General features: G+C 41.6%; 1 protein-coding gene across 7 annotated transcripts; it reads right to left on the bottom strand.

Moving 5' to 3' along the window:
• Positions 1–1,684: 1,684 nt before the first annotated feature.
• Positions 1,685–23,348, bottom strand: F11 (coagulation factor XI). 7 transcript variants are annotated; one of them, XM_060381661.1, is made up of 15 exons: positions 23,034–23,348; positions 22,128–22,183; positions 16,135–16,297; positions 14,737–14,843; positions 11,135–11,294; positions 9,276–9,385; positions 8,745–8,904; positions 7,741–7,850; positions 7,474–7,636; positions 7,278–7,384; positions 5,561–5,729; positions 4,561–4,736; positions 3,607–3,702; positions 3,001–3,140; positions 1,685–2,098 (listed from the first exon to the last, which is right to left on the bottom strand). In XM_060381661.1, exons 1-15 carry the CDS (start codon positions 23,138–23,140, stop codon positions 1,937–1,939), a joined length of 1,986 nt encoding a protein of 661 aa, XP_060237644.1. In that variant the 5' UTR covers positions 23,141–23,348; the 3' UTR covers positions 1,685–1,936. The 7 variants fall into 7 exon arrangements, with proteins under 7 accessions (XP_060237644.1, XP_060237646.1, XP_060237643.1 ...); XM_060381663.1 differs by having other exon boundaries at positions 23,030–23,348; XM_060381660.1 differs by lacking the exon at positions 23,034–23,348 and adding an exon at positions 22,261–22,427 and having other exon boundaries at positions 5,594–5,729.
• Between the last annotated feature and the right edge of the window lie 1,146 nt (positions 23,349–24,494).

The raw sequence follows: 24,494 nt of genomic DNA on the forward strand, positions 1-24,494 counted from the left end.
CCTAAATTATCTTCTCCTGTAATCTGACTGCTTTTAACATTCATTTCTGCCCAGTACTTTCATTACTCGGCTCTTTGTCAAGTCACACTCACTGGCAGATCTCAGTGGGTTTTGGCTTGTCTTCCTTAGCTCCATCAATCTTTCCCTCAGCGCTCCAAAAGTGTATAAGCTATGCTGAGATCCTTTCCGCCGCAAGTACATCATTACGGCGTGTTTTCAAGGTGCCACTTTCTGGTAAATTGCTCCTCCTAAACACAGCCCGTATGAAAATTGTGGAGTCCGCATTCACATCTCCAATTGTGCTTGTCCGAACCAATTTGAGAAAATACATAGAGGAAATTGAAAAGGCCACTGGAGAGCTCAGCCAGTAAAAACGATGGCTAGGCAAATTCTTTTTTAAAAATTTATTAATTACAATTTATTCACTTTGTATCCCAGCTGTAGACCCCTCTCTCATTCCCTCCCAATCCCATCCTTTCTCCATCATCTCCTCCCATGCCCCTCCCCCAGTTCACTGATAAGGGAGGTCCTCCTCCCCTTCCATCTGACCCGAGCCTATCAGGTCTCATCAGGACTGGCTGCCTTGTCTCTGACATGAATTCAGTGGCTGGCGCTTCACTAGGCAAACTTAAGAACTAGAGTTTGATGCCAAGTATCCACAGGAAATCTGAACAGCTGGCTTGTGATGCGGCTGAGCAGGTACAGACTTTTGCCACCAAGTCCGGATGCCTAACGCCCATTATCCGTAATCCACATGGTGGAAGGGGAGTGTTGACTCCTGAAGATTGTCCAGTGACATCCACACACACTGTATGACGTGCACATGTGCATGAACACACACACACATCCAGAGAGAGAGACAGACAGACAGACAGTGGGGGATATTATAATCTGGGCATGATGGAATTTGTTCTTAATCTGTTTGGGGGGTAGAGACAGAAAAGTCCCTTGAATGGCTAGATAGCTGAGTTTAGCTAATTAGAAAGCCCCAAATCTCAGTAGGACATGCTGCCTAGAAAACCTAGGGTGGATGGTACATGAGGAACAATGCAAGGTTGACCCTCCCCCCCAACTATGCACCAGCACATACATGAGACATACACACAGAGACATACATACAGAGACATACACACAAAGACATACACACACATAAAAACCTAACAGGTAAAAATTCTGTTTCTTTTTTTTTTTTAATAACTCATCACTGAATTCTGCCAGTCTTCCATTACCCAGGAGGGGGATTCATATAGGCAGAGAAGGAAAGAGTCTTGTAAACAGACATTTCGTGTGCTTGTCTGCATTTCTTCTGGGTTTGATTTTGCATTTACCAACCCTTTATGTATGTTTTCTTGGCCTTTCTCCCTCATTTCTTAGGGCTGGCTAGGGTTCCAAAGCGCACTGTCTCCAGCTGGTGGTGCTGTCTGGGAAGGAGAGGGAATTTAGGGAGTGGGGTGACCCCGGAAGAAGGAAACTGTTGACAGCATGTTCTGGCTTCCATGAGGTGAGCAAACTCCTCCTCCACAGGCTCCTGATGCCAAACTGCTGTTCACCCTGGGGTTGCAGTGATGGAACCAGGCAACCAGATCAGGGACTGAACCCTCCAGAACGGTGGGCAAAAGAAGTGTTTGCTGCCATGAACTGCTTCGGGCATTTGTCACAGAGACTAAAAAGACAAACAGCACCATTACTTGATACTTCCCTGGTATATCTGCTATATTTTTATTTAAAAAATATCTCCATGGGTAACATTCTATGATTCCCGCAGAAAATAATAGCGTTTATTTCTTTTTCCTGTATTTTCTTACATACATCAAGCCCCTTCTTTGTTACAGTGGAGGACAGAGCATCCCCGTATCTTCTTCAGTGACATCAGGGCCTTCTCCACGGAACAGTCTTCCATGGCCAATAGCTACCGAGTGATACCTATTGAACTCTTTCACACCGTTTGAGTTTTCTCCAAAATCCAGTCCACGTACTTGGCCACGCTGGTGTAGACGCCTGGCCTCTCCTTTTGAGCACAGCCTTCGCCCCAGCTCGTGATGCCCACCAAGTACCAGACCCCACTGTGTTTGCAGGCCAGGGGCCCTCCAGAGTCGCCCTGTGGAAGAGGGAGGAAAGGCAACAGGGCATGGATCGCTTCAGGCAATTCCTGTATTAAATAAGCATCAGTCACAGCAACTTCACCTAAAATTCTGGTCCTTTCTCAAGCATCTGAACATAAGATTGCTTACCTTTACCCAGCTTTTCTACTTTAGGCTTTGTTCACCTGAAACAAAACCATCATGTGTCCTGCTTGTGATGGCTTGTGACAACTCATCTGAGTCGTCCAGTTTGCACACCTGCCAACAGGAAACTCCAGCTAAGGAACCACCACTATCAGCCTGGCTTGTGGACAAACTGCCACCATCAGGCTGGCCTGTGGGCAAACCCCACCACCAGAGCTTGTGGGCATGTCAGTGGGGAATTTTCTTGATTCCTAATTGATAAATAACTTAAGTGGCTGAATGAGCCTAAAAGCAAGCCAGTAAGTGGCACTCCTCCAAGACCTCTGCTGAAGTTCCGGCCTCATGGTTCCTACCTCGACCTCCCCTTATTACCTTGCCCCTCCGCACGTTCCTCACCAAGGGCTCCAAAGCAGTGGAGCCCCCGAACCACAGGCTGAAGCCTCTGACATCACGAAAGCCCAGATTACCTTTCCTCTTGACAAGGTGTCTACATCAAGTGTTTTGTCATAGTGACGGAAGGCTGGCCACCCCAGAAGCAAGACCAATCATTTTTCCCCACGAAGGACTATTATTTCTCTTGACATTATTCGTAACCTGTCCTATAGTAACCTGTAGGCTAAATAAACCCTTTCCTTCAAGTTGTGTTTGCTCAGTGTTTTCATCACAGCAACAGAAAGCAAAGTAAGACACCTCCGGATGGGAGTGCTGGGTACTGTAAAAACCCATCAAACACTCCCTCCAATCTGGTGTAACTGATTGGTTGAGACAGTCTCACCTTGCATGCATCCTTCCCCCCTTCTTTGTATCCTGCACAGATCATCTTGTTGGTTATTTTATGCCTTCTGTATCTTGTCTGACATTCTTCATTTGAAACCAATGGTACCTTGGCTTTCTGGAGAGTACTTTGTATTTCATCTGAGAAAGGTCACATTGGTATTTTAGTGAAATAATAATTATATGGGTGTATTCAATTATATATAAAAGGTAAAACTGCACATAAAAACAGAGAAGGAAAAATTACTAAGCTTAATTCATAGGTCTTTTTTTATAACTACGAAGTATAAAGAAGACATTATTTCCACTATTGTGTATATACTTTTATTAGTGTTATTAAGTTCAAAATTAATTGTGACACTAACGGAGAATTTCTTCTCAGACAAAAATAATTAGAAACCAAGCTAGAACTTTTGTACAGAGTGTTAGGTCTCATATTAAAAGTCTTCAGTTAAAACAGTCTTTAGAGAGGCTTAATCGTATTTAACATTTCTAATCGCATGTATTGGTCTCTGTTATTAATCTCCCAGTAATTGAGTAGTGCTACGTTACTAGATAGAAAACAGAGACTTCAGGATGAAGCAGAGCTAGACACATAGTTCCTTACCTCTTGACCCTGTGTACCCCCATCCAGTCACCCAGCATTCCGTGTATACTACGTTTCTATCTCCTTTGGAAGGCAGACATATCGGCCGCTGAAAATCTAATTTTGAAAGTCATAGTTTAGTCATCAGAAGAGGTTTGGATTTTAGTCTGCCTGGAGATGGTGGGAAGTGGGGCCTAAGGAAGGAAGTTGAGTCATTGAGGGTATGCCCTTAAAAGGGATATGAGGACCCCAACACTTTTCTTTTTGCTTCCCAGCATCCGTGAGGTAGTAGTTTGCTCCTCTGCACATTCCTCACGATGGACTTTAAAGCATGGAACCCCCTAACCACACGCTGAAGCTTCTGACATCATGAGAGTCTAGACTTCCTTTCTTCTTGACATCAGGTACTTTGTCATAGTGACGGAAGGTTAACACAGAAGCAAAACCCATCATTTTCCCCCAGAAAGGGCTGTTATCTCACTTGATATTATCCATGCTTTCTCTATTTATGATATTCATATTATCTTTTTCTCATATATTTTCGTGCCTCGTGTTCAGTTTTGTCTAGAGAACACCCCAAGTGGAAGAAACTAGAGAAAAATAAGACAGGACTCTTTACACAAACTTTCATTTTAACAAGGCTTAATATTCTGTAGCATTCACTTAATCATGTTGCCAGGCCCTTTGTCCCTAGAACAGAATGTCAATCTACATTGTTCTTACTACTTCTGTATTTTCTAAAATGAAGTCATTCTATAGACCTGAAAAAGTCTGAATCCAAGTCTCTCAGGTGCACTTTCAGGGTATGATCTAGTATTCTAAGGCAAGACCCTTGGTCTCAACAGAGTGAGGCCATCTTCCTAGACTGTTCCTTGCTGTCACATGGGCCTGACAGATGAGACCGTGACTCTCATAGTGTGAACATTTTATCTAGGTCACCTTGATAGTTCACTTTCTACCTCAGATTCTATATACCTGTGTAATTCATGATGGATTCCAGTTTCAACAGGGCGATGTCATACCCATTTTCTGCCGTCTTGTATTGGTCATGAATTATTATTTCTTGAACCCTGAAGAAAGCAGCATCTTCATTTATTTCTGATTGATTTACAATGCCCCCGTAGACGCGCAGATTTCTAGATGTCTCTATTCTAAGGAACAAACAACACAGTGAAAGGAAAAAAATAAATTACGAGACAATTCCCAAATTTTTGTGTTTTGTAATTATGTATTCTCTGAAACCATTTCAACCTTTGGGTGTAAAATAAAATAATTTTATTCTCAAAAACTTAGTCGCATATTTCCCCTACAAAGAAAACACTGGAGTACTATTGACTTTATATCGAACACATTAAATAGATGGTCTTTCTATTCTCTATCAAATCCACAAGCTCAGGAAGAGTTGAGTTTTAGTCTCAACCTTGTCATTGACAGAAAAAAAAATCACATGGACTTTCTGGCATGCATGCATGCATGCAAAAAAAAAAAAAAGAAAGAAAGAAAGAAAAAAAAAAGAACAGCATCATCAACAACAGCAAAAACCTAACAAACAAGAAAATTTCTGTCCAGAAATAACAAAGAGGAGCTGAAAGCATCATAGAGGAAATTTTGCTCAACCAAATTTCCTTGGGATACACACTTCCCCAGCTAAAATGTTTACGTTTGGCCAATACTGAAAGTAATGAGAGGGTGTGTACTGAACTCTATGTATTTGGAGGCAGAGCAAGAAAGAATAAGGAAAACATGATTCAAAGAGTAGAAAATTATAAGCTTCATCCTGGCCCTGTGCACTGGGGCCAAGAACCAGCACTGGCTATTATTTGCATTTGAGTGAAGAGGCAGAACCGTGCGTAAACTAATGCTGCCGGATGATGAACGACTGTCTCTTCTGTGTAGGATTAATTTAGTGAAAGGGGTCATTTACATTTTCAAAGTGTGTGATGATGGTGACCCACGGGCAACAGCCAGGACTAACCCAGAGAAACAGTGAGCGGCCGTCAGTACCCACTGGTTTCCAATGATGGAGCCTCCACACAGGTGTCCCTGGATGGGCGAGGTGGTGTGCAGGGTCACCTGCCACGGCCAGTCCCCATGAGCAGACGCTGTTCCTCCGACAATCCTGGGCTTGATTTTGGTTGTGCACACTGCAACAGGAAGAATGTGGTGAGTGGTTGCCTACGGCTGCATCGTCACGGCTGGCTACTTCTGTTACTTGAGAAACCTCTCGGAAACCTTTCAGCCTGGAAGCAAGAAGGTAACGTTTAGACTGCTAATGAGTGAGCAGTGGCTGGGACACACTATCAGTCATTCCATGAAGACCTTACATGTAAGAGTTACATCTTTATATCTGTTCCATTTGTTTCCACAGAATGCTGAAAACATATATATATAGGTCTCAACATTGCATTGGGTATTAGGAAACACTTCCTTTAGTGGCATTGGTAGGTGTCTTTAGAAAGTCTAGTTACATTAGACACCAGCAGCCGTGTAACTTGTCACAAGCACCTTGCTGGGTGTGCCCTCACAGGAGGGTATTGGGAACAGTATAACCCACTTCTCTAACTTGCGCATCAGAAGGCAGACTGAAAGGATGCACGGTTTAATCGTCTCCTCTAGCTACCAATCTACAGCTGATCTGTTCTGTCACCTCCACGGGGCAGAGTCTACAAAGTCCACAGAAAAGAACAGAGTGAAGGCAGAAAGGGTGAGAAGTGCAATCTTGATCAAGGTGTCAATCCTGGATCCCACTTTTTCAAGCATGCCATATCCATACCCCTCAACAGTATTTTCTAATTGTCCCATCTACCACTAAGGAGTAGAATTAAGATCTATGGTCGTTTTTACCATGAGGAAAGCAGAGTATACGAACTACAATTTAATCAACTTTCTTGAGAGACACGGTCACCCAGAGATTGCCGTCAAACCTCTGCAGTCTCGGGAGGCATGATGTCTGGCTAGGGCATTAGGACTGTTGGGATAAAACTTCTGGATGTGCTGTAAATCAGGTCTTGAGAACTTAAGGATTGAGTCACCTTCTACAACAGCAAGGGATCTGACACCGAGGATCTAAAACTTCTAAAACTGTCATGAGGAGTGATTAGCATCACATTTCTGTCATGAAATCTCGGTTACATCATAATTTACAGGGCATCGAAATGTTGGTCATTATCTATTATATGCAATCATTATTTATGTCTTGCTGAAAGATCAGGTGGGAAGAAAATTAATAAGTTAATGCACTGGTTGTTAGCTTAATCACTGAGAATGAAAACAAAACAAACATTATTTGATCTTGAAAACAAAACTCAGCCCTCAGGCTCTGGCTCTTCAGGAAATGCTCTTTGAAATGATTAAAAATTACATAACACATACTCAATTTATCAATTCATGTGGGATTTAATGAAGAAATTGATTCATATGCTTAAAATGTAAGGAGGGTGGGCAAAAAAAGTAGAATAATAGAAAGTTTCAAAATGTGTTAATCTACAAATTATCTCTCGTCTGCATCTATTTTTCTTCTCATTTTTGATACAGGATCTTGCTGTTTAATCCAACCTGGCCTCAGACTTCTGATCCTCCTGCCTCAGCTTCCTGAGTGCTGGGATTATGTGTTCCTGTTTCCACCCCTCTCTGGTTGTGTTGATACATTCAGTCGAATATTTTCTTTAAGTTGTATTTTTTCAAGTACTTACCATTATCCATTTTGCACAACCTCAGTGTGTATCCAGAGACGCCTCCCCTCCCATGGAGTATTCTAGTTGGAGATCCATTTGAGGAAAGTTTTAAGTAACATCTGCCCCTATGGTTGAAAATGAAACAGTGATACATATATATATAATGCGTCCTGCAAGGAGATCCTCCAAGCAAACCCCCTGACCCCTGTCTTACTTCCTCTCATTGCAAGATCCTCGAGGTGGGTAATAGGTAAAGAACTGGCAGCGCACAGCGTCGGTGCAGAGTTTCTGGCAGGTTTCTTTGCTTTTCACATCAACGATGTCCAATTCTTCTCCCAAGAAGTCGGTGTCGTTGTAAAATGACGGGTGACAGAATACTAGACAACAAAGCACAGGCCGGGTTTGAAGGGTGCGGCCTTTCCAACCCTCTGTCTCTTCGGGACTGTTGATGTCAAGGAGAAGGGAGGCTCTGTTTGTTTACCTGGCGTACTGTGCCGGCAATGCTGAAGGCTGAAGCCGGAAAGGGCGTGGCTCTTCGGAATGCGCGCGCTCGGTAACCCACTCTCAGAGGTTTTAAGGAGGCAAAGATGCCTAGATGGCGAAAGGGGGTGTAGGAACAGGTATGTGAAACGTGTCAAAGAGAAAGAACACGTGTTGCAGTGTGTATGGAAAGCAAGGTTGACGCGCGTGGCTTTTTTTTTTTTATTTAACTTTTGTTAATTACACTTTATTCATTTTGTACCCCCCCATAAGCCCCTCTCTCCTCCCTTCCTGATCCCACCCTCCCTCCCCTTTTTGCATGCATGCCCCTCCCCAAGTCCACTGATAGGGGAGGTCCTTCTCTCCTTCCTTCTGATCTTAGTCTATCAGATCACATCAGAAGTGGCTGCATTGTCCTCTACTATGGCCTGGTAAGGCTGCTCCCCCCCAGGGGGAGGTGATCAAAGAGCAGGCCAATCAGATTATGTCAGAGGCAGTCCCTCTTCCCATTACTATGTAACCCAATTGGACTCTGAACTGCCCTGGGCTACATCTATGCAGGGGTTCTGGGTTATCTCCATAAATAGTCCTTGGTTGGAGTATGAGTCTCTGGGAAGTTCCCTGTGTTCAAATTTTCTTGTTCTGTTGCTCTTCTTGTGGAGTTCCTGTCCTCTCCAGCTCTTGCTATTTCCCACTTCTTACATAAATTCCATTCGCGCGTTGGCTTTTAAGAGCAACCGCATCCTCACCACCCCTTTTGAACCTCAGAGTCACATTCTGTAAATAGTATGTCACTGAGAACTTCCCAGAGCACTTTTGAAAACTGACTACTGTGGGCGTTCCCAGAGCCTTCCCTCTTGATCCTGTCCCTTTCAACAGTTTTAGCCTAAGCCAAAGAGTCCAGAACTGTCCTGCTACTTAGGGGTCGCCTCTCTTGACTGGGTAACACTTTTTTACTGCCTGGTTTTAGAGGAGAACAAATCACCTCTCGTGGTAACCGCTCACCTCTGAGATTCTTTTGGCCATCCTTGGGAAAAGAATGTAAAAAACAAACAACCAGGGTGATGGGTACAAATGCGGCGGCAAGCAAAGGCATCGGGCGCCAACACGCTGTCGACGTTAAGGTCTGCAAGCACTGTGTCAGGGAAAATGTCCCTAATGCAAGCTGTACAACAGAGACAACAAACAAACAATCAAACACACAAACAAACAAAAAAACTGGGTTAAAAGCCAGGGGCACCAACATCACAGACATTCCAGACAGTGTTTGTAAATTATATTAAAAATGGGACTTTCATCCAAACAACCTTTTATTTTTTTTTTATTTACAACAAAAGAAACTGATCATTATTTGAAATTTAAGCGGACATTCTTTCAAGGACAAATGAACCGTAACACAATGAAGTCAGTGGAAAGGCCACTGGGTCCATTTCATCAGTGAGCATCAGCTGTTTTTAAAGTGAGAGCTATAGGACTGGCCTTCAGCTTTACACGGGCTTAATGGTGCAACTATCCCACTGAGAGAACAATACCCACCCAAGTTAGAGAGTCCACAGGACTTCAGTGAAAATCCAGATACCACATAATTGAGTTTTGTTATTCTGGTTGGTGTCCCCGTTTGGCTGTACTTCAAAAGACACATTTTACTGAATAAAAACAAAGATAGAAAAATATTATTCTTTGCAAGTATATAAAAAGCACGAGAGGATAAGAAATGTTCATAGTCAGGGAGGAAATGAACGTAAGACTAAAGGAGTTTCCCAGGAGAGTATTCACCCGTTCACCTCAGGGCTAGTTGGCTGCTTGGATCCTGGCAGCTCCTCTAACCACTGGGTGGCCCTGCTGACTCAGGAACAGTATTATGGCATCAGTGAACAGACAGCAGGAGAAACCTGACGTTGTGACAAGTGCAATGTGAGTGGGTTAATGTTAGCCCTCTGAATACGCTTTTTATATACCGTAAAAAAAACGTTTTCCTGGCTTGCAGTTCACATTCTGTTAAGTCCAAGACATAGAAATTGTCCTCTGAGGTGAGATAAAGAGAGACAGGGAAGGCTACTTTCCATCTTTTTTTAATGACTGATTTTTAAATACATTTTAATGCTTTACTTCACATTCATTTCTTTTTTTAAATTGCTGAAAGCAGAATACGAATAGTCAATGTTAAAGTCCAACTATCAGACAACTGTAGTTTACTATGCGAACCTGGACCATGTCAAAGATTTCTAAGTCTATACTGAATCTTGGAAGATGGAGAGGTGGCTGTTCAGTCCTCTACAGTGACCTGTACACAGACACACACACACACACACACACACACACATGCAACACACATACACAAACACACAAGCACACACACATAAGAATAAAATGATTTAAAAAGAACAAATCATATACTTTTCTAATAAAACTTTAAATCTGAAAACTGCAGATTCAGTCATTAGTGTACAGATCACTTTTATTATTATTATATAAAAGGTTTCTTCCTTGAAGATTTCAAAAACCCACATGAAGCAGGATATAACGCTGTGTATGGGCTTCGATTACCTCCTCTTAGGCAAGGAACAGAATCATAGAGTTAGCTAGACAGAGAGCCAAATTTTAAGTTTTCCTCCTTTAGGTCAGGAGTATAATATTTATTAGACTGTGAAGAGCATTGCCAATCAAACCAGTTGCAATGCTCTCAAAACTACAAATGGAAAAATGTAGCGCTTTTGAAGTTAGGATACAGGGTAAGCATATATAGGATAAGCTTTATAACAGTGTGTAAAACCTGGATATGATGAAAGATGTCATCGAGCCACAGAATCTGTTCGTCTGCACTGTGTGTATTGCACATGGTGTGCGTGCGTGTGCGTGTGTGTGTGTGTGTGTGTGTGTGTGTGTGGTATGTGGATATGCAAGTGTGAATAAGAAGTCCAGAGAAGGACTTTTGGGTACCCTGCTCTATCACTCTCTGCCTTATTCCCTGGAGTCAGGATCTGTCATTAAACCTAGAGCTGACCAGTGAGCCACAGCGAGCCTCCTGTTTCTGTTCCCCTCACCATATTCCCGTGCCCCAAGCACTGAGGTTAAAGTCATGCACAGCCACGGCTGGCTTTTATGTGGGTGCTAGGATCCAAACATCAAGTCCTCATGTTTGCAGAGCCAATGCATTTAAACAATGAGCCATCTTTCAGTCCCGGAACTCAAAATCTTCATGACAGATTAAATGCATGCTAATTAGACGACAATCAAGGGAATTTTCATGACAGAACAATGATTCCTATTATGCAAATAGTATGCAAATGTATTCAGGGGTTAAAAAATTTAGGCTTCAAGTTGATGAAAATGAACCAAGGGTTTTCTTTCCCCTGGCACTCCTATACCCTGGGACTTGACTCGAGCTCACTCACCGATGCTCCACACTGGGAAAATGTCCTGTTGCATATGTGAAAAAATGGCAATGGACATCATTCGTGCATCTCTCTTGGCATTCCCGAGCGTTCTTCACAAGAGAACTGTTATAGTTCATGCCCTTCATGTCTAGGTCCACATACACATCTTTGCTGCAAGCTAAAAATAAAGGTGGAAAATATGGTCACCACCAGGATCCAAGGACAGCTACTCTATTGCTGTCTCAGCAATGGGCCCTCTTGACTTTCCATTTCTTACCCACTTTCCCATGGAAGTTCTTTGTTTTGTTTCACTCAATGTAATTCCTGTAATTCCCACTTTCACCAAGGGGTATTAGGATCAGGTAAATACATTATATAGTCCTATATCCCCCAAGGAAATAGTCTCTCTTCAAAAAAAAAAAAAAGACCAGGGCCAGATGGTTTCAGTGCAGAATCCTACCAGGCCTTCAAAGAAGAGCTAACTCCAATTCTCTTCAAACTATTTCACAAAATAGAAACAGAAGGAACACTACCAAACTCATTCTATGAAACCATAGCCACCTTGATACCTATATCATACAACGACCCAACAAAAAAAGAGAACTTCAGACCTATCTCTCTTATGAACATGAACTTTTTATTGATGTAAAAATACTCAATAAAATACTTGCAAACAGAATCTAAGAACACATAAAAGATATCCACCACGACCAAAAAGGCTTCATCCCAGGCATGCAGGGTAGTTCAATATACAGAAATCCATCAATGTAATCCACCATATAAGCAAACTGGAGAGAAACCATATGATCATTTCCTTAGATGCCAAAAAAGCATTTGACAAAATCCAACACCCATTCATGTTTAAAGTCTTGGAAAGATCAGGGATACAAGGCACATACCTAAACATAGTAAAGGCAATTTGCAGCAAGCCTGTAGCCAACATCAAATTAAATGGAGAGAAACTTAAATCAATCCCACTGAAACCAGGGACAAGGCAAGGCTGCCTGCTCTCTCCATATCTCTTCAACATAGTACTTGAAGTTCTAGCTAGAGCAATAAGACAACTAAAGGAGATCAAGGGGATACAAATCGGAAAGGAAGAAGTCAAAGTATCACTATTCACTGATGATATACATAAGTGACCCCAAAAGTTCAACCAGAGAACTCTGTCAGCTGATAAACACCTTCAGCAACATGGCTAGATACAAAATTAACTAAAAAAAAAATCAGTAGCCCTCCTGTATACAAAAAACAAAAGGGCAAAGAAAGAAATTAAGGAAACTACACCTTTCACAATAGCCACAAGTAACATAAAGTACCTTGGTATGACACTAACCAAGCAAGTGAAAGACCTGTTTGGAAAAAACTTCAAGTCTCTGAAGAAAGAAATTGAAGAAGATATCAGAAGATGGAAAGATCTCCCATGCTCATGGATCGGTAGGATTAACAATGAAAATGGCCATCCTGCCAAAAGCAACGTACAGATTCAATGTAATTCCCATCAAAATACCAACACGATTCTTTACAGAACTTGAAAGAAAAATTCTCTAACCAAGCAAGTGAAAGACCTGTTTGGAAAAAACTTCAAGTCTCTGAAGAAAGAAATTGAAGAAGATATCAGAAGATGGAAAGATCTCCCATGCTCATGGATCGGTAGGATTAACAATGAAAATGGCCATCCTGCCAAAAGCAACGTACAGATTCAATGTAATTCCCATCAAAATACCAACACAATTCTTTACAGAACTTGAAAGAAAAATTCTCAATTTCATATGGAAAAACAAAATGCTCTGAATTGCTAGAACAATCCTGTACAACAACAGATCATCTGGAGGTATCTCCATCCCTGATCTCAAGCTGTACTACAGAGCAACAGTAATAAAAACTACATGGTGGCATAGAAAGAGAATAGTGGCTCAATGGAATCAAATAGAAGACCCGGAAATAACCCACACACCTATGGATACTTGATTTTTGACAAAGAAGCCAAAACCATACAATGAAAAAAAGACAGCATCTTCAACAAATGGTGCTGGTGTAACTGGATGTCTACACGTAAAAAAATGAAAATAGATCCATAGTTATCACCCTGCACAAAACTAAAGTCCAAGTGAATCAAAGACCTCAACATAAAACTAGACACATTAAATCATTTAGATGAAAAAGTGGGGAAGAGCCTAGAATTCATTGGCACAGGAGACAACTTCCTGAACAGAACACCAACAGCACAGGCTCTAAGGTCAACAATCAGTAAATGGGACCTCATGAAACTGAAAAAGTTCTGTAAATCAAAGGACACTCTCATCAGGACAAAACGACTGCCTATGGACTGGGAAAGGCTCTTTACCAACCCTATATCTGCCAGAGGGCTAATATCCAGAATATATAAAGAACTTAAGAAGTTAAACATCAACAAGTCAAGTAATCCAATTATAAAATGAGGTACAGACTCTACCCAGCAGGGTATTAAAGCAGATGCTGAGACTCACAGACAAAATTTGGGCAGAGTGCAGGAAGAAGGGGGAGATGAAAGACCTGGAGGGGACAAGAGTTCCACAAGGAGAGCAACAGAACCAAAAAATCTGGGCAAAGGTGTCTTTTCTGAGATAATATTCCAACCAAGCACCATGCATGAGATAACCTAGAACCCCTGCAAAGATATAGCCCATAGCAGCTCAGTCTCCAAGTGGGTACCCTAGTAAGGGGAACAGGGGCTGTCTTTGACATGAACTCAGTGGCTGGCTCTTTCATCACATCCGCCTGAGGTGGGAAGAGCCTTACCAGACCACAGAGGAAGACAATACAGCCAGTCCTGATGAAACCTGATAGGCTAGGGTCAGATGGAAGGGGAGGAGGACCTCCCTTATCAGTGGACTTGGGGAGGGGCATGGGAGGAGATGAGGGAGAGAGGGGATTGGGATTGGGAGGGAATGAGGAAGGGGGTTACACCTGGGATACATAGTGAATAAATTGTAATGAATAAGTAAGTAAGTAAATAAATAAATAATAAATAAATAAATAAGAAAAAAGAGCACTGGTTGTTCTTCCAGAAGACCTGGGTTCAATTCCCAGCACCAACGAGGCAGCTCGCAGCTGTCTGTAACTCTAGTTCCAGGGGATCTGACGCTCTCACACAGATACACACAGGCAAAACACCAATGCACATAAAATACATAAATAAATCATTTTTTTTAAAAAGCTTGTAAATTTTCATTTTGACTTTCCAATCTAGTGTCTAAACTGAACTGACTAATTAATTCAGTCATTAATCATAAGCCATGTGACACTTCAGTCTGCATTTTCTCCCTTTTCATTTGAATTAGTATCTACAACAGGGGCTTTCATGTACAATTTTAGTTTGGGAAGGAAAAAGTAAATAAAAAATACTGAGAGCTGAAGTGGTGACATGCCTTTAGGAGGTTAAAAATGTTAATGAGTAAGAGTACGCTTATGAGGGAGAGGAAAGCATACTTCTACTCTATATAAGAAACGGTTCTTTAGTGGAGAAGCTTAATTCTAGATGGCACTATTTTATTTTAAAGTCACAAAACTGTATCTGAAACAATTCCATGTATGTATTGTAATGGCTAGTATTTCTTGCGTTTGATAAGAAATCTTACCACTTAATTGCTGAGGGCATTGCTTGAGGGAATAACCAGAAACTGCTCCTGTCATGTTTACCATTGGCAATGTTTCTGTGACACTGTCCTTCAGGATGCAAGCAAACCTGTTCTTTAAAAAAACAAATGAATAACATTACTCAGCAGGAATTCATGTTTTCAAAAAGTGGACCCTAAGGTCGAAGAGAAGGAAACAAATGACTGGGTCTCATGCCAAAACAAATGTTTACTTAACAAGATTCTAACTTTGCTTCCTATTTCAACATTCCTACATCTAAAAGAACACATATGCCCCTCCTCTCCAACACGACAGGAACAGGAATGGGTGGACTCCGGCCTATTGCTAAAATGTTGTTAAAAATCTACCAGTTTTTGTGTTGTCCATGAGCTAGAAATGCTTTTCTATTCTTACATAGCTACATTTTAAAGGCACTGGCCTGCCTTGGGCTGGGAACAATCCTTAGGTCTTTAAAGAGTAACAGGTGATCCTTCTAGCCCCTACATGGTTGCATTTTTAAATGGTGTTAGAAATACAGAATGTTCTATTTGCATTTGGTCCAATAAATCCTAACGTTTTATCCCTGGCTTGCCAATTTCTGTTCTAGATTTCAGAAGCATAAATAATATTAATGTGTAAATATTTGTGAGTCCAGCAATAACAAAGATATTGGCAACTTCATTTTGCATAAAAGGTTATATATTAAATTTTCAAGTTTAGCATAGAGGCAGAAATGGCTGGAATATCCAAGACTTTAAAAATGTGAGTAAAGAGACGGAACAGCCATGAAGAACCTGTGAAGTTCGATGAGAATTTAATTAACAGCTATAAATAACATTTGAAGCTTGTGATAGTATAGGGTAACTTTGTTCAGCTTCTTACACTTTGTTGTGAAATGCGTGTTGAAGAGTTTAGAAGTACCTGGCTATGATATTTTCAATCACTTTCTGTATTTAACAGTGACTTTACACAGGTAGGCAAAGCAAACGTGACAAAACATTGGAGTAAGCAGGAAATTATTGTAATGTTTTAAAGATATTTTTAAAGTATCTCTGTAAACATTTTTTTTTCTAATTGAATGGTTAGAAGAAAGAGCTAGATAATAGCCCTATCATTAACCAATAGCCACAAATAGAACAAATGTAAGACAAAACATGGAAGAAGAGAGAAAATGTGACTGTAAGACTGAGACCTCAAGAGGCGTTCCAGCTTTTTGCAATCGTGCCTAGGCCCCATCCTTCCTGTAACAGTTAGTACTTCAGTGGAAGGTAAACTCATTCGCCGGCTGGTAATGTCACATTATGTAAAATGACAGGAGGAAAATTGTAGGTAGATAATCAGCATTGGTGAATAACTGGCCTTGGAAATTAGTTCCTCCTCGGAGAAACAGAGATAGTTACCATTTGGGAGGCTCATCAGAAGACGACTCAGCCATGAACGTGAAGAGCAAGCAGCGCGGGTGATGGGTGCAGACCAGTTGGCAGTACTTGGCACTTGGTGTGAAAACGGTACTTATGTCACCTCCTTGGAAGCTGGTGTCCTTGAAGACCTTAGTGACACAGTCTGGGATGAAACATGTGGGTACACTTTACTGTCGATTTCGGTGGGCACTTCCCTTGTTACATAGTCTGATAAAGTTAGTGCACACATGTCTACGTCACAGAAAATATGTTTGAACTCAGATGTCAGATCAACTGAAGCTTTCAGGTTAGCGTGTCCAGGGAACAGCCTTAGATGGGAATAAAATCACAAACCACCTAGTGGCCTCGGTGACACCCCATTTGCGAGTGCTTGTCTCGTGAAGGCTGCAGGACTAATTCCATGTTTTCTCAGCTGTTGACCAGCAAAACATTCTTGGGGAAGCCCCTCCAGGTCAGCAAGGGCTTGCCCTGTTTTCCTTAATTCATTGTTTTGACACTGCAACCTACTAAAAGCCAAGACCGATGGCCCCTCAAATGATGTCATGTCAACATTACAAGTTGACTCCTGAGACCCAGAGACACCAGACAGGCGCTAGCATAACTGTCATCTGAGAGGCTCCACTGAGCAGATGATGGAAACAGATGCAGAGACTTACAGCTAAACACTAGAGGCAGCGTGGGAATTCCATGGAAGAGGGGGAGGAAGGATTGAAGGGGCCAGAGAGGTCAAGGACACCACAAGAAAACACAGACTCGACTGACCTGGGCACATAAGAGACCCACAGAGACTGAATCACCAACCAGACAGCATGCATGGAATGGACCTACGCCCTTGGCACATATGTTAAGAGTTGTGCAGCTCAGTCCTCATGTGGGACTCCCAACAGCAGGAGCAGGAGCTGAATCTGACTGTCTTCCACCCTTGGTTCCCTTTCCCCTAACTGGGTTTCCTTGCCTAGCCACAATAGGAGAAGATGTACCTAACCCTCATAACTTGATATGCCAAGACAGGTTGATGGAAGGCCTTCCTTTTTCTGAGCTTTTGCTGAGGATAAAGGGAGGATAGGAGGATGACAGGGAGTGAGGTGAGAGAGAGGGACTGAGAGGAGGGGAGGGAGAGGAGCTGCAATCAGGATGTAAAAATCATATAACTATATAAAAAGAACACATTTACTAACAAGAAGTATAAAGTTCAGGAAAGATCATTGAGTCCTATTTTACTAAAGCCTCAGATAAATTTTATTTTTAAAAAGCCAAAGTACATAAAAATTTAAAAGTCCTCTGTTGCTAGAAAGAGATACCTAATAACCCATATGGTATGCGACCTTTTTAAGGGACTGTTCTCTAGAAACTCAATAAAAGTAGTTTACATTTCTTCATGCAGACATACACACTCACAGAGAGGTCCTGATAACCTAATTCTCTTTATAACACTGAAAACAAATAATTAACTCAAGTGGAAATACATCAGGAAGACTAAACTCTAACTCAAATGTGTACTGCAGTAACAGCCGCCAATAACTGTCTCCAGAGGATGGTAGGTACAGAGTAGTCAAAATTGCCAAATGAGGCTTGTAGGACTGAGGTAGCCAGCGAACGCGCAGCAACCTCACCTGGCTTTTCACTGCCCCCTAACTGAAATGTGGTAGGTACATGCCTGTATTATTAATATAAGCAGTTAATAGATTAGTATTTGTAACGTCTGTGGTGATGACAAGTCATATCATTGCGACTCATCATGAACTTGTCGATTATTTCTATTAGGTTCTGGGCTCATCTCTAAATCTTTCCACATAATGTGTCACTCAGAACCACACCTGTTCTGTATTGAATGTTTTCCATTTTAACTAACCATATTTCAATATAATTCATTTCTCCAGTAAGTGTTTGTATTTTTAGTCTGTGCATTTAGAGACATCATTCCAAGAACAGACTTCACGGCACTCAAGAAGCTGCTGGAGAAATCCATGGGGCTGGAGAGCAACCTCACTACAGATCCGCCTCCAAAATGCAACAGTGTTGGTAGGGAATATGACTTTCTTCAGTCCTGGCAAGTATCCCAGGAGCTACCTGGAGACTTGACTTCTTTCTCCAAGTTCTGTGTTGTCTCCCATCGAACTTTGGAAGCTTCCAGATAACAGAGGTCTATTTCTACCTCACAGCATATCTGCTAACTCTAATTCAGTGTTTTAGTGCAAAGCCATCGTGACATTAACATGTAATTGTCAAGAACTGGTAAGCAGAACTGATTTTTAAAGGATGAATAAATGTGCAATTTTTACCTTGGAGACGGTCACTACTTGAATCATTTAATTGGTAATATTGGTTCTCATAATCTCCGTGTAGTTTCTAGTACTGGTGAAGACTGGCTACTGTTTGTACATTGAAGAATTTGAAAGGAAGAGGTTGAGCTTGGGCCTCAAATGCCCTCTCCCTCTGGAGTCCTGAGATTACAAGCATATGCCAGGAGCAGTATTTTCAGTCTGAAGACTCCTGGCTGATTGGCCTAAAATGATCAATGTGTTCATCACTTTGAATTTTTCTATATGCATAATCATATTTTACATGAACAATTAGTTAATTTCTGTCTTTTCCCTGACTTTTAGCTCCTTCTACCTTCCCTACTGGGGCAAGTGGGATCTCCTATGTAATATTTATGGGAAGTGGCAGTAGATACCTCCTCAAAACATTTATTGGCATGTATTCATTGCACCTAGTGGTGGGTTTCACAGAGATGCTTGCACATAAGTGTGTCATATATTTTAACTATATTCATTCTTCATACCCTTCCATTTCCCTCCTTCTATTCGCCTTCATTTCCCTAAATTCTAGGGCCTAGAGAGTATCACTTCAACTTTCATGAAGTTGTGTGTATGTGTGTGTGTACACACATATATAATTTTATGTATCAGTATAAAGTCTAGAACTCACAAACTTGAGAAAACGTGATATTTATCTTTCTCAATCTGACTTATTCCACTTAAGCTGATGATCTCCAGTTGCATCCATTGTTACACAAATGGCACTGTTTCATTCTCCGTTGTGGCCAAGGAAAACAACAAGAACACAAAGTTGGGTGGGTATAATATGGGGGATGGATCTGAGAGGAGTTTAGGAATTCTCAAGGAATTAAGGAAAACCGAATGAACTTTCTCAGCTAAAAACAGAACACGTCCCCCCCCCCCCGATTGTGCACATGTCCAGCCTTTTCTTACACGTTCACCTGCTGGTGACACCCAGGCAGACTCCCTGACTCGGTTGTGCATAATTTCCCATGCTGGTTAGGCTGCGGGAAAAATCAACATCTGTAATAGGGTTTCACAGAATACTGGAAGGAAAGCTGCAGAGCTCCTGGGAATATACAGGGTGGACTCTAATCAACATAGCAAAGAGACTTCACGTCTGCTCATTGTTCCCTGTTCACCATGGATGGCCAAGTTGTGTTATTCTCGCCTGACCCTCGTTACCTCAGGGGAACACATTTCAGTCACCAGACGTATGAGATTTCTCGAAAATTTTTGGTTTGAATTTCTCTTTTCTAATGTTTGTTTTGTTTTAAGATACCATTTGGTCATTGGGAAAGTTGTGAGTTCACGAAACTATTTTGTTATGGGTAAAATTTGATTAAAAATAAATATTAAATATTAATTAAATTAAAATTTTCTGCATGAATCAATGTCTTAAATCATTTTAATTTTATATTTGTTTCTATGGTAAAACATGTGTGGAATAAAATTTGCCACTTCTGCTTTTTTTTTTTTTTTGTATATAGAGCTGTGGCCTTAAGTATATTTGTAGTACATACAATTACCACCCCTATTCTAGAATTCCCCCAGCCAGTCCCAAAGATACCTGATAAAACAGGGTCAGATGAAAGGGGAGGAGGTCCTCCCCAAGCAGTGGACTTGGAAAGGGGCAGGGAGGAGATGAGGGAGGGAGGGTGGGGTTGGGAGGGAATAAGGGAGCGGGATATAGCTGGGATACAGAGTTAATAAAATTTAACTAATAAGAAAAATAAAACAAAAAAAGTCTCAGGTTGCAGCCGGCCATGAGGAGGAAGCTGGGGTTACTAGTTTTTGCATGTACCACCAACATTCACACTCAGATCAGGGGAAAGCTTTGCCCTTCAGCAGCCTCACCCTGGAGGTAGGCTCTGGCACTACCATGGCCTTGAGGCACAGTGACATGACTGTGCCATGCCAAATAATGCACATTCACTCGGAATTTCACCTGCCCTTTACAGTTTCATTCAAGGCTTTCTTGGTGCTCCACAAGTCTCTGTAAATTTTGAAGGTTAAAAATGATACAGAGCATTGTAATAGGAACAGGGACTGTCTCTGACATGAACTGATTGGCCTGCTCTTTAATTACCTCCCCCTGAGGGGGAAGCAGCATTACCAGGCCACAGGAAAAGACACTGCAGCCACTCCTGATGAGACCTAATTGACTAGGCTCAGAAGGAAGGAAAAGAAGACCTCCCCTATCAGTGGACTTGGGGAAGTAGACGTGCAGAGAGTGGAGGAAGGTAGGATTGGGAGGGGAGGAGGGAAGGAACCACAGGGGGGATACAAAGTGAATAAAGTGTAATTAATAAAGAAAAAAAAAAGAAAATAAAAAAATGAGACAGAGCATAGTAGTTAGTGATAAAAGAACTATGCTCTAAATTAACAAAATGATAACTGAAAAGTCTCAGATACTGGGTTAAGTAAGTATATTCTTAAATACAATTCAAAGAAGAAATCAATATTTTTTAACTAAAGCTAATGTTTATTTTATTTCCAATCCCTACCTAGATTTGCTACACCAAAAAGAATCTGCTTAAATGCCGGTGACAGTCTCAAGAGATTCCATGTAACATAAATAATTTTTAAAAGAATGTTTAAATTTTCATTTTAAATAAATTTTTATTTTAAATAAAGAATAGTGAAAAATACTTACACCAAGTTGTTAAAAAATCAATATTGATTAGGTAACTTCCAATTTTACTAATTCATTCTATGCAACAGTTAATAAATGAATTTACAGGATGTGATGTGGAATGGGAGAAGTAAGAGCATTAGTTAAATTAATCCAATGTGGAAGCTGTACATTAATATTTCCATAACATTTTTAGTCCAGAATTGGTGTATACGTGTATGCATGAGAGAGACAGAGACAGAGAGAAGAAAAGGACTTACTGGATTGAATGCCTTATGGAAAACTAATCAATGAGATGATTTAGGTCCTCTCATCCTAATATTGCTCTTATGTATCATAACAGTGTGTTATGTAGGTAGATATAGATGTAAATCTGTAGACAGATATAACTATCATTCAGATGATACAGGTGCAGACTCTTTCTAATTCTATATTTAAATCTCTTTCTTTGACCCCTTAGGTGAGAGCCTTAACTGGAAAGCAACTGGTTTTGTTTCCTTTCCTGGAGTTAACAGCATGGAGTTATCCCACAATACGTGGGACTGGAGTGTAATTGCTCTTTGTGGACTTACGCTGTTTCCCATTCTACAGGTCAGAAAATGAGCTATGCCTAGGCCATATTTAAATATTGGAGGAAATTTTTTAGAACTCTGATAACGATAGCTCTTCACAGTTGATGGCTTCTGGCAGGGTGGGTGGGGCAGGGTGGGGGTGAGGAGAGGAAGGTTTTCTTTAAGAGGATGGCCACTGGGAGTTTGACCACCCTCCAAAGAGTATAGGGGGAACACAAATTGAACTTGATGAGTCTTTTTTTTGTTTTGAGAGGGGGGTTGAGAGGGAAGGGTCAAGGGTGGGAGGGTAGACCTGGGCAGAATGGGAAGTGATTGTGATCCTGGAGCATTATATGAAATAATGAATAATATAATAATAATAATATTATATTAATAATATTTTATTCTAGCATTTATATTAATATATTGATATTATATATTCTTCTGAATATATAAATATAATAAAAATATTACATTAGGAAAAATGAATAAAGGAACACTTACCACTAGAAACTGAGGCAAAAAAGAGAAAATATACCAACTGATGTAATGAGATCATCCTACAAAGAGAAGAATGTGAACGTTTTTAGAACATAGAGTGTAAATTCATAACAAGCTCACTGACAGCAGAACTCACACAGAAGGAGAGGAGCAGCTTGCTAGGCGGTGTGCATGGGGTTCCACGGAAGTGATAGGGGAGGCCCAGCTGGGTGTGTGCTGCTCAGTCCAGCCAGAGTTCTGCAGAGGCCACAATAGACACTTCCTCCTGTCCTCTGTCCACCTCCACTGCCACCTGTGAAATCCCCCAGCCACTGTCATCTGAGGCCCCTCCCTGCTACAGTTTCCCATCTTTTCTCTTCCAACTCATTTCCTTTCTTCCCATTTTAAGCTCTCTCTCTCTCTCTCTCTCTCTCTCTCTCTCTCTCTCTCTCTGTGTGTATGTGTGTGTGTGTGTGTATGTGTGTGTGTGTGTGTGATATCAAAGAGCTCTGAATGATTATCCTCCTTACAACAGTTTCTATTTCTAAAAGAGGAAAATGACTGTAAATTGATTAACATATTGGTCACTTGTAAGTGTTTATGCCCTACTAAGTGCTGAACAGGCTGTTCACACACACACACTAAACCTCATATCCTGTTCCTCTGTTTCTCTAGAATCTTTTTTTTTCCTTGAAAAATACTTATTGACTACAAACACTGGTCTTCATTCTGCCTCTCAAATTGACTGTAGAGGCTGACTAATTATATCTACAACGTGAAATCAGATACATTAAAAAAAATCAAGCTTTCTCTACTAAAAAAAAAAAAAAACAGCCAAAAAAACAACTAACTAAGCTCTCATTGCAGAAGCGGGGGCATTAGTAGGCACAAGGGCTTGAGAGAAATGTTCAGCTTTGAAGCCGTACCTGCCTCTGCTGCAGGCCGCGGTGGACTTTTCTTTCTTCGCCATAGCCTTGTTCTTTTCTGTGTAGGACACCGTTACTTAAATGTTTACTTATCCCACTTTCCTCTGTCATGTGACATCCTGTCTTTCCACGGCGTGCACAGTGTGTGTCTGGTGTCTGGGAATGTCCTTTTGGTCCCTGCTACTGAAACCTACCTCTGAAGAGCGGCTAGCTCTTTCGACATACCAACCTCGCGTGCTTTCTTTCTACCGGATGTCCAAATGAGCAGTTTACACAGAGATGGCCGGAGAAGCTGAGACTGCCTGTGTGCCTTAGTGGGTGGGCAAACCCAGACTGAGGGTGCCTGCCAAAGGTGTACACACTAATGCTTTCAAACACCAGCTGCTCGCCGTGAGTTCCGGCTCAACTGCAATCTGAGCAAACAAAGCAAACAAAGAAATCAGATGGAGTCGGAGCTTCACAGTAGAGTGAAGGGAGCTCGAGGCAGGATGATGAGGGCTTGATGTGGGGGGCTGAAAGCTGGGAGGTGGAGGCTGGAGGCTGGAACGGGAGACTAAGCACTCAGATCGATTGCCATCGTCTTGCTCTTGCGTGGCTGGTTTCCCTTTGTGTAATCATCACCCTTTCAGAAGTCTGTGCCGACACGATTAGCTCTGAGGAGCAACACTCATCTGTCTGTTACCTATTTGCAAATACTGACAATGGAAAAAGAAATCTAGAGTGATAGGTAGTTCTCGCAGGGCTTCTTTGCGGCCTCCCTGAGACTCAGAGGCAGAAGCACAAAGTGGCATGTGCCATTACGACACAAACAATAAAGCCGAGAGGTTCCCTGAAGGATGAGACCCTTGTACATGCAGGAGCCTCCCAAGGGTAGGGAATTTTGTGGTTGCAGTTTATGACAAGGAAAGCCACTTCTACACAGCTGTTAAGCTATTTCCGTTAAGGTATCTATACCCTTGAGCGTGAAGAGGGATCAAGTATTCTTTGGAAAACATGACGCTTTGTGTTGTTACCAGACTTATTCAGTTACAGGTCATGCCACGGGAACAAAAATAAATTACGAGAGGGGTGGCTGATGGGTACTCAGACATGTGCTTTGTTCCGCTCACCTCCATGTCTCTCATTTTTAATATTAAACAGTAACTAGCCAGATGGGGTGGCACACACCTGTAAATTTCAGCACTGGGAGGCAGAGGCATATGAATCTCTGTGAGTTCAAGGCCAGCCAGACCTACATAGTGAGCTAGCTGCAGGACAGCCTGGACTACATAAATAGAGATACCTTGTGGCCAGAACAAAACAAAAAAACACTAATGGTAAGGAGTACTTCATGGTCTCCTGCTACCTCATCAATACACACGTGCACGCGCGTGCACACACACACCAAGACAAAAACTCATTAAGAGTCTGCTTTAGGATCGACAAGGTGACCAGCAGTAAAGGTGCCTGCCGCCAAGACTAGTGG

The sequence above is a fragment of the Meriones unguiculatus genome, chromosome 4, assembly GCF_030254825.1.
Source record: "Meriones unguiculatus strain TT.TT164.6M chromosome 4, Bangor_MerUng_6.1, whole genome shotgun sequence".
Taxonomy (NCBI): domain Eukaryota; kingdom Metazoa; phylum Chordata; class Mammalia; order Rodentia; family Muridae; genus Meriones; species Meriones unguiculatus.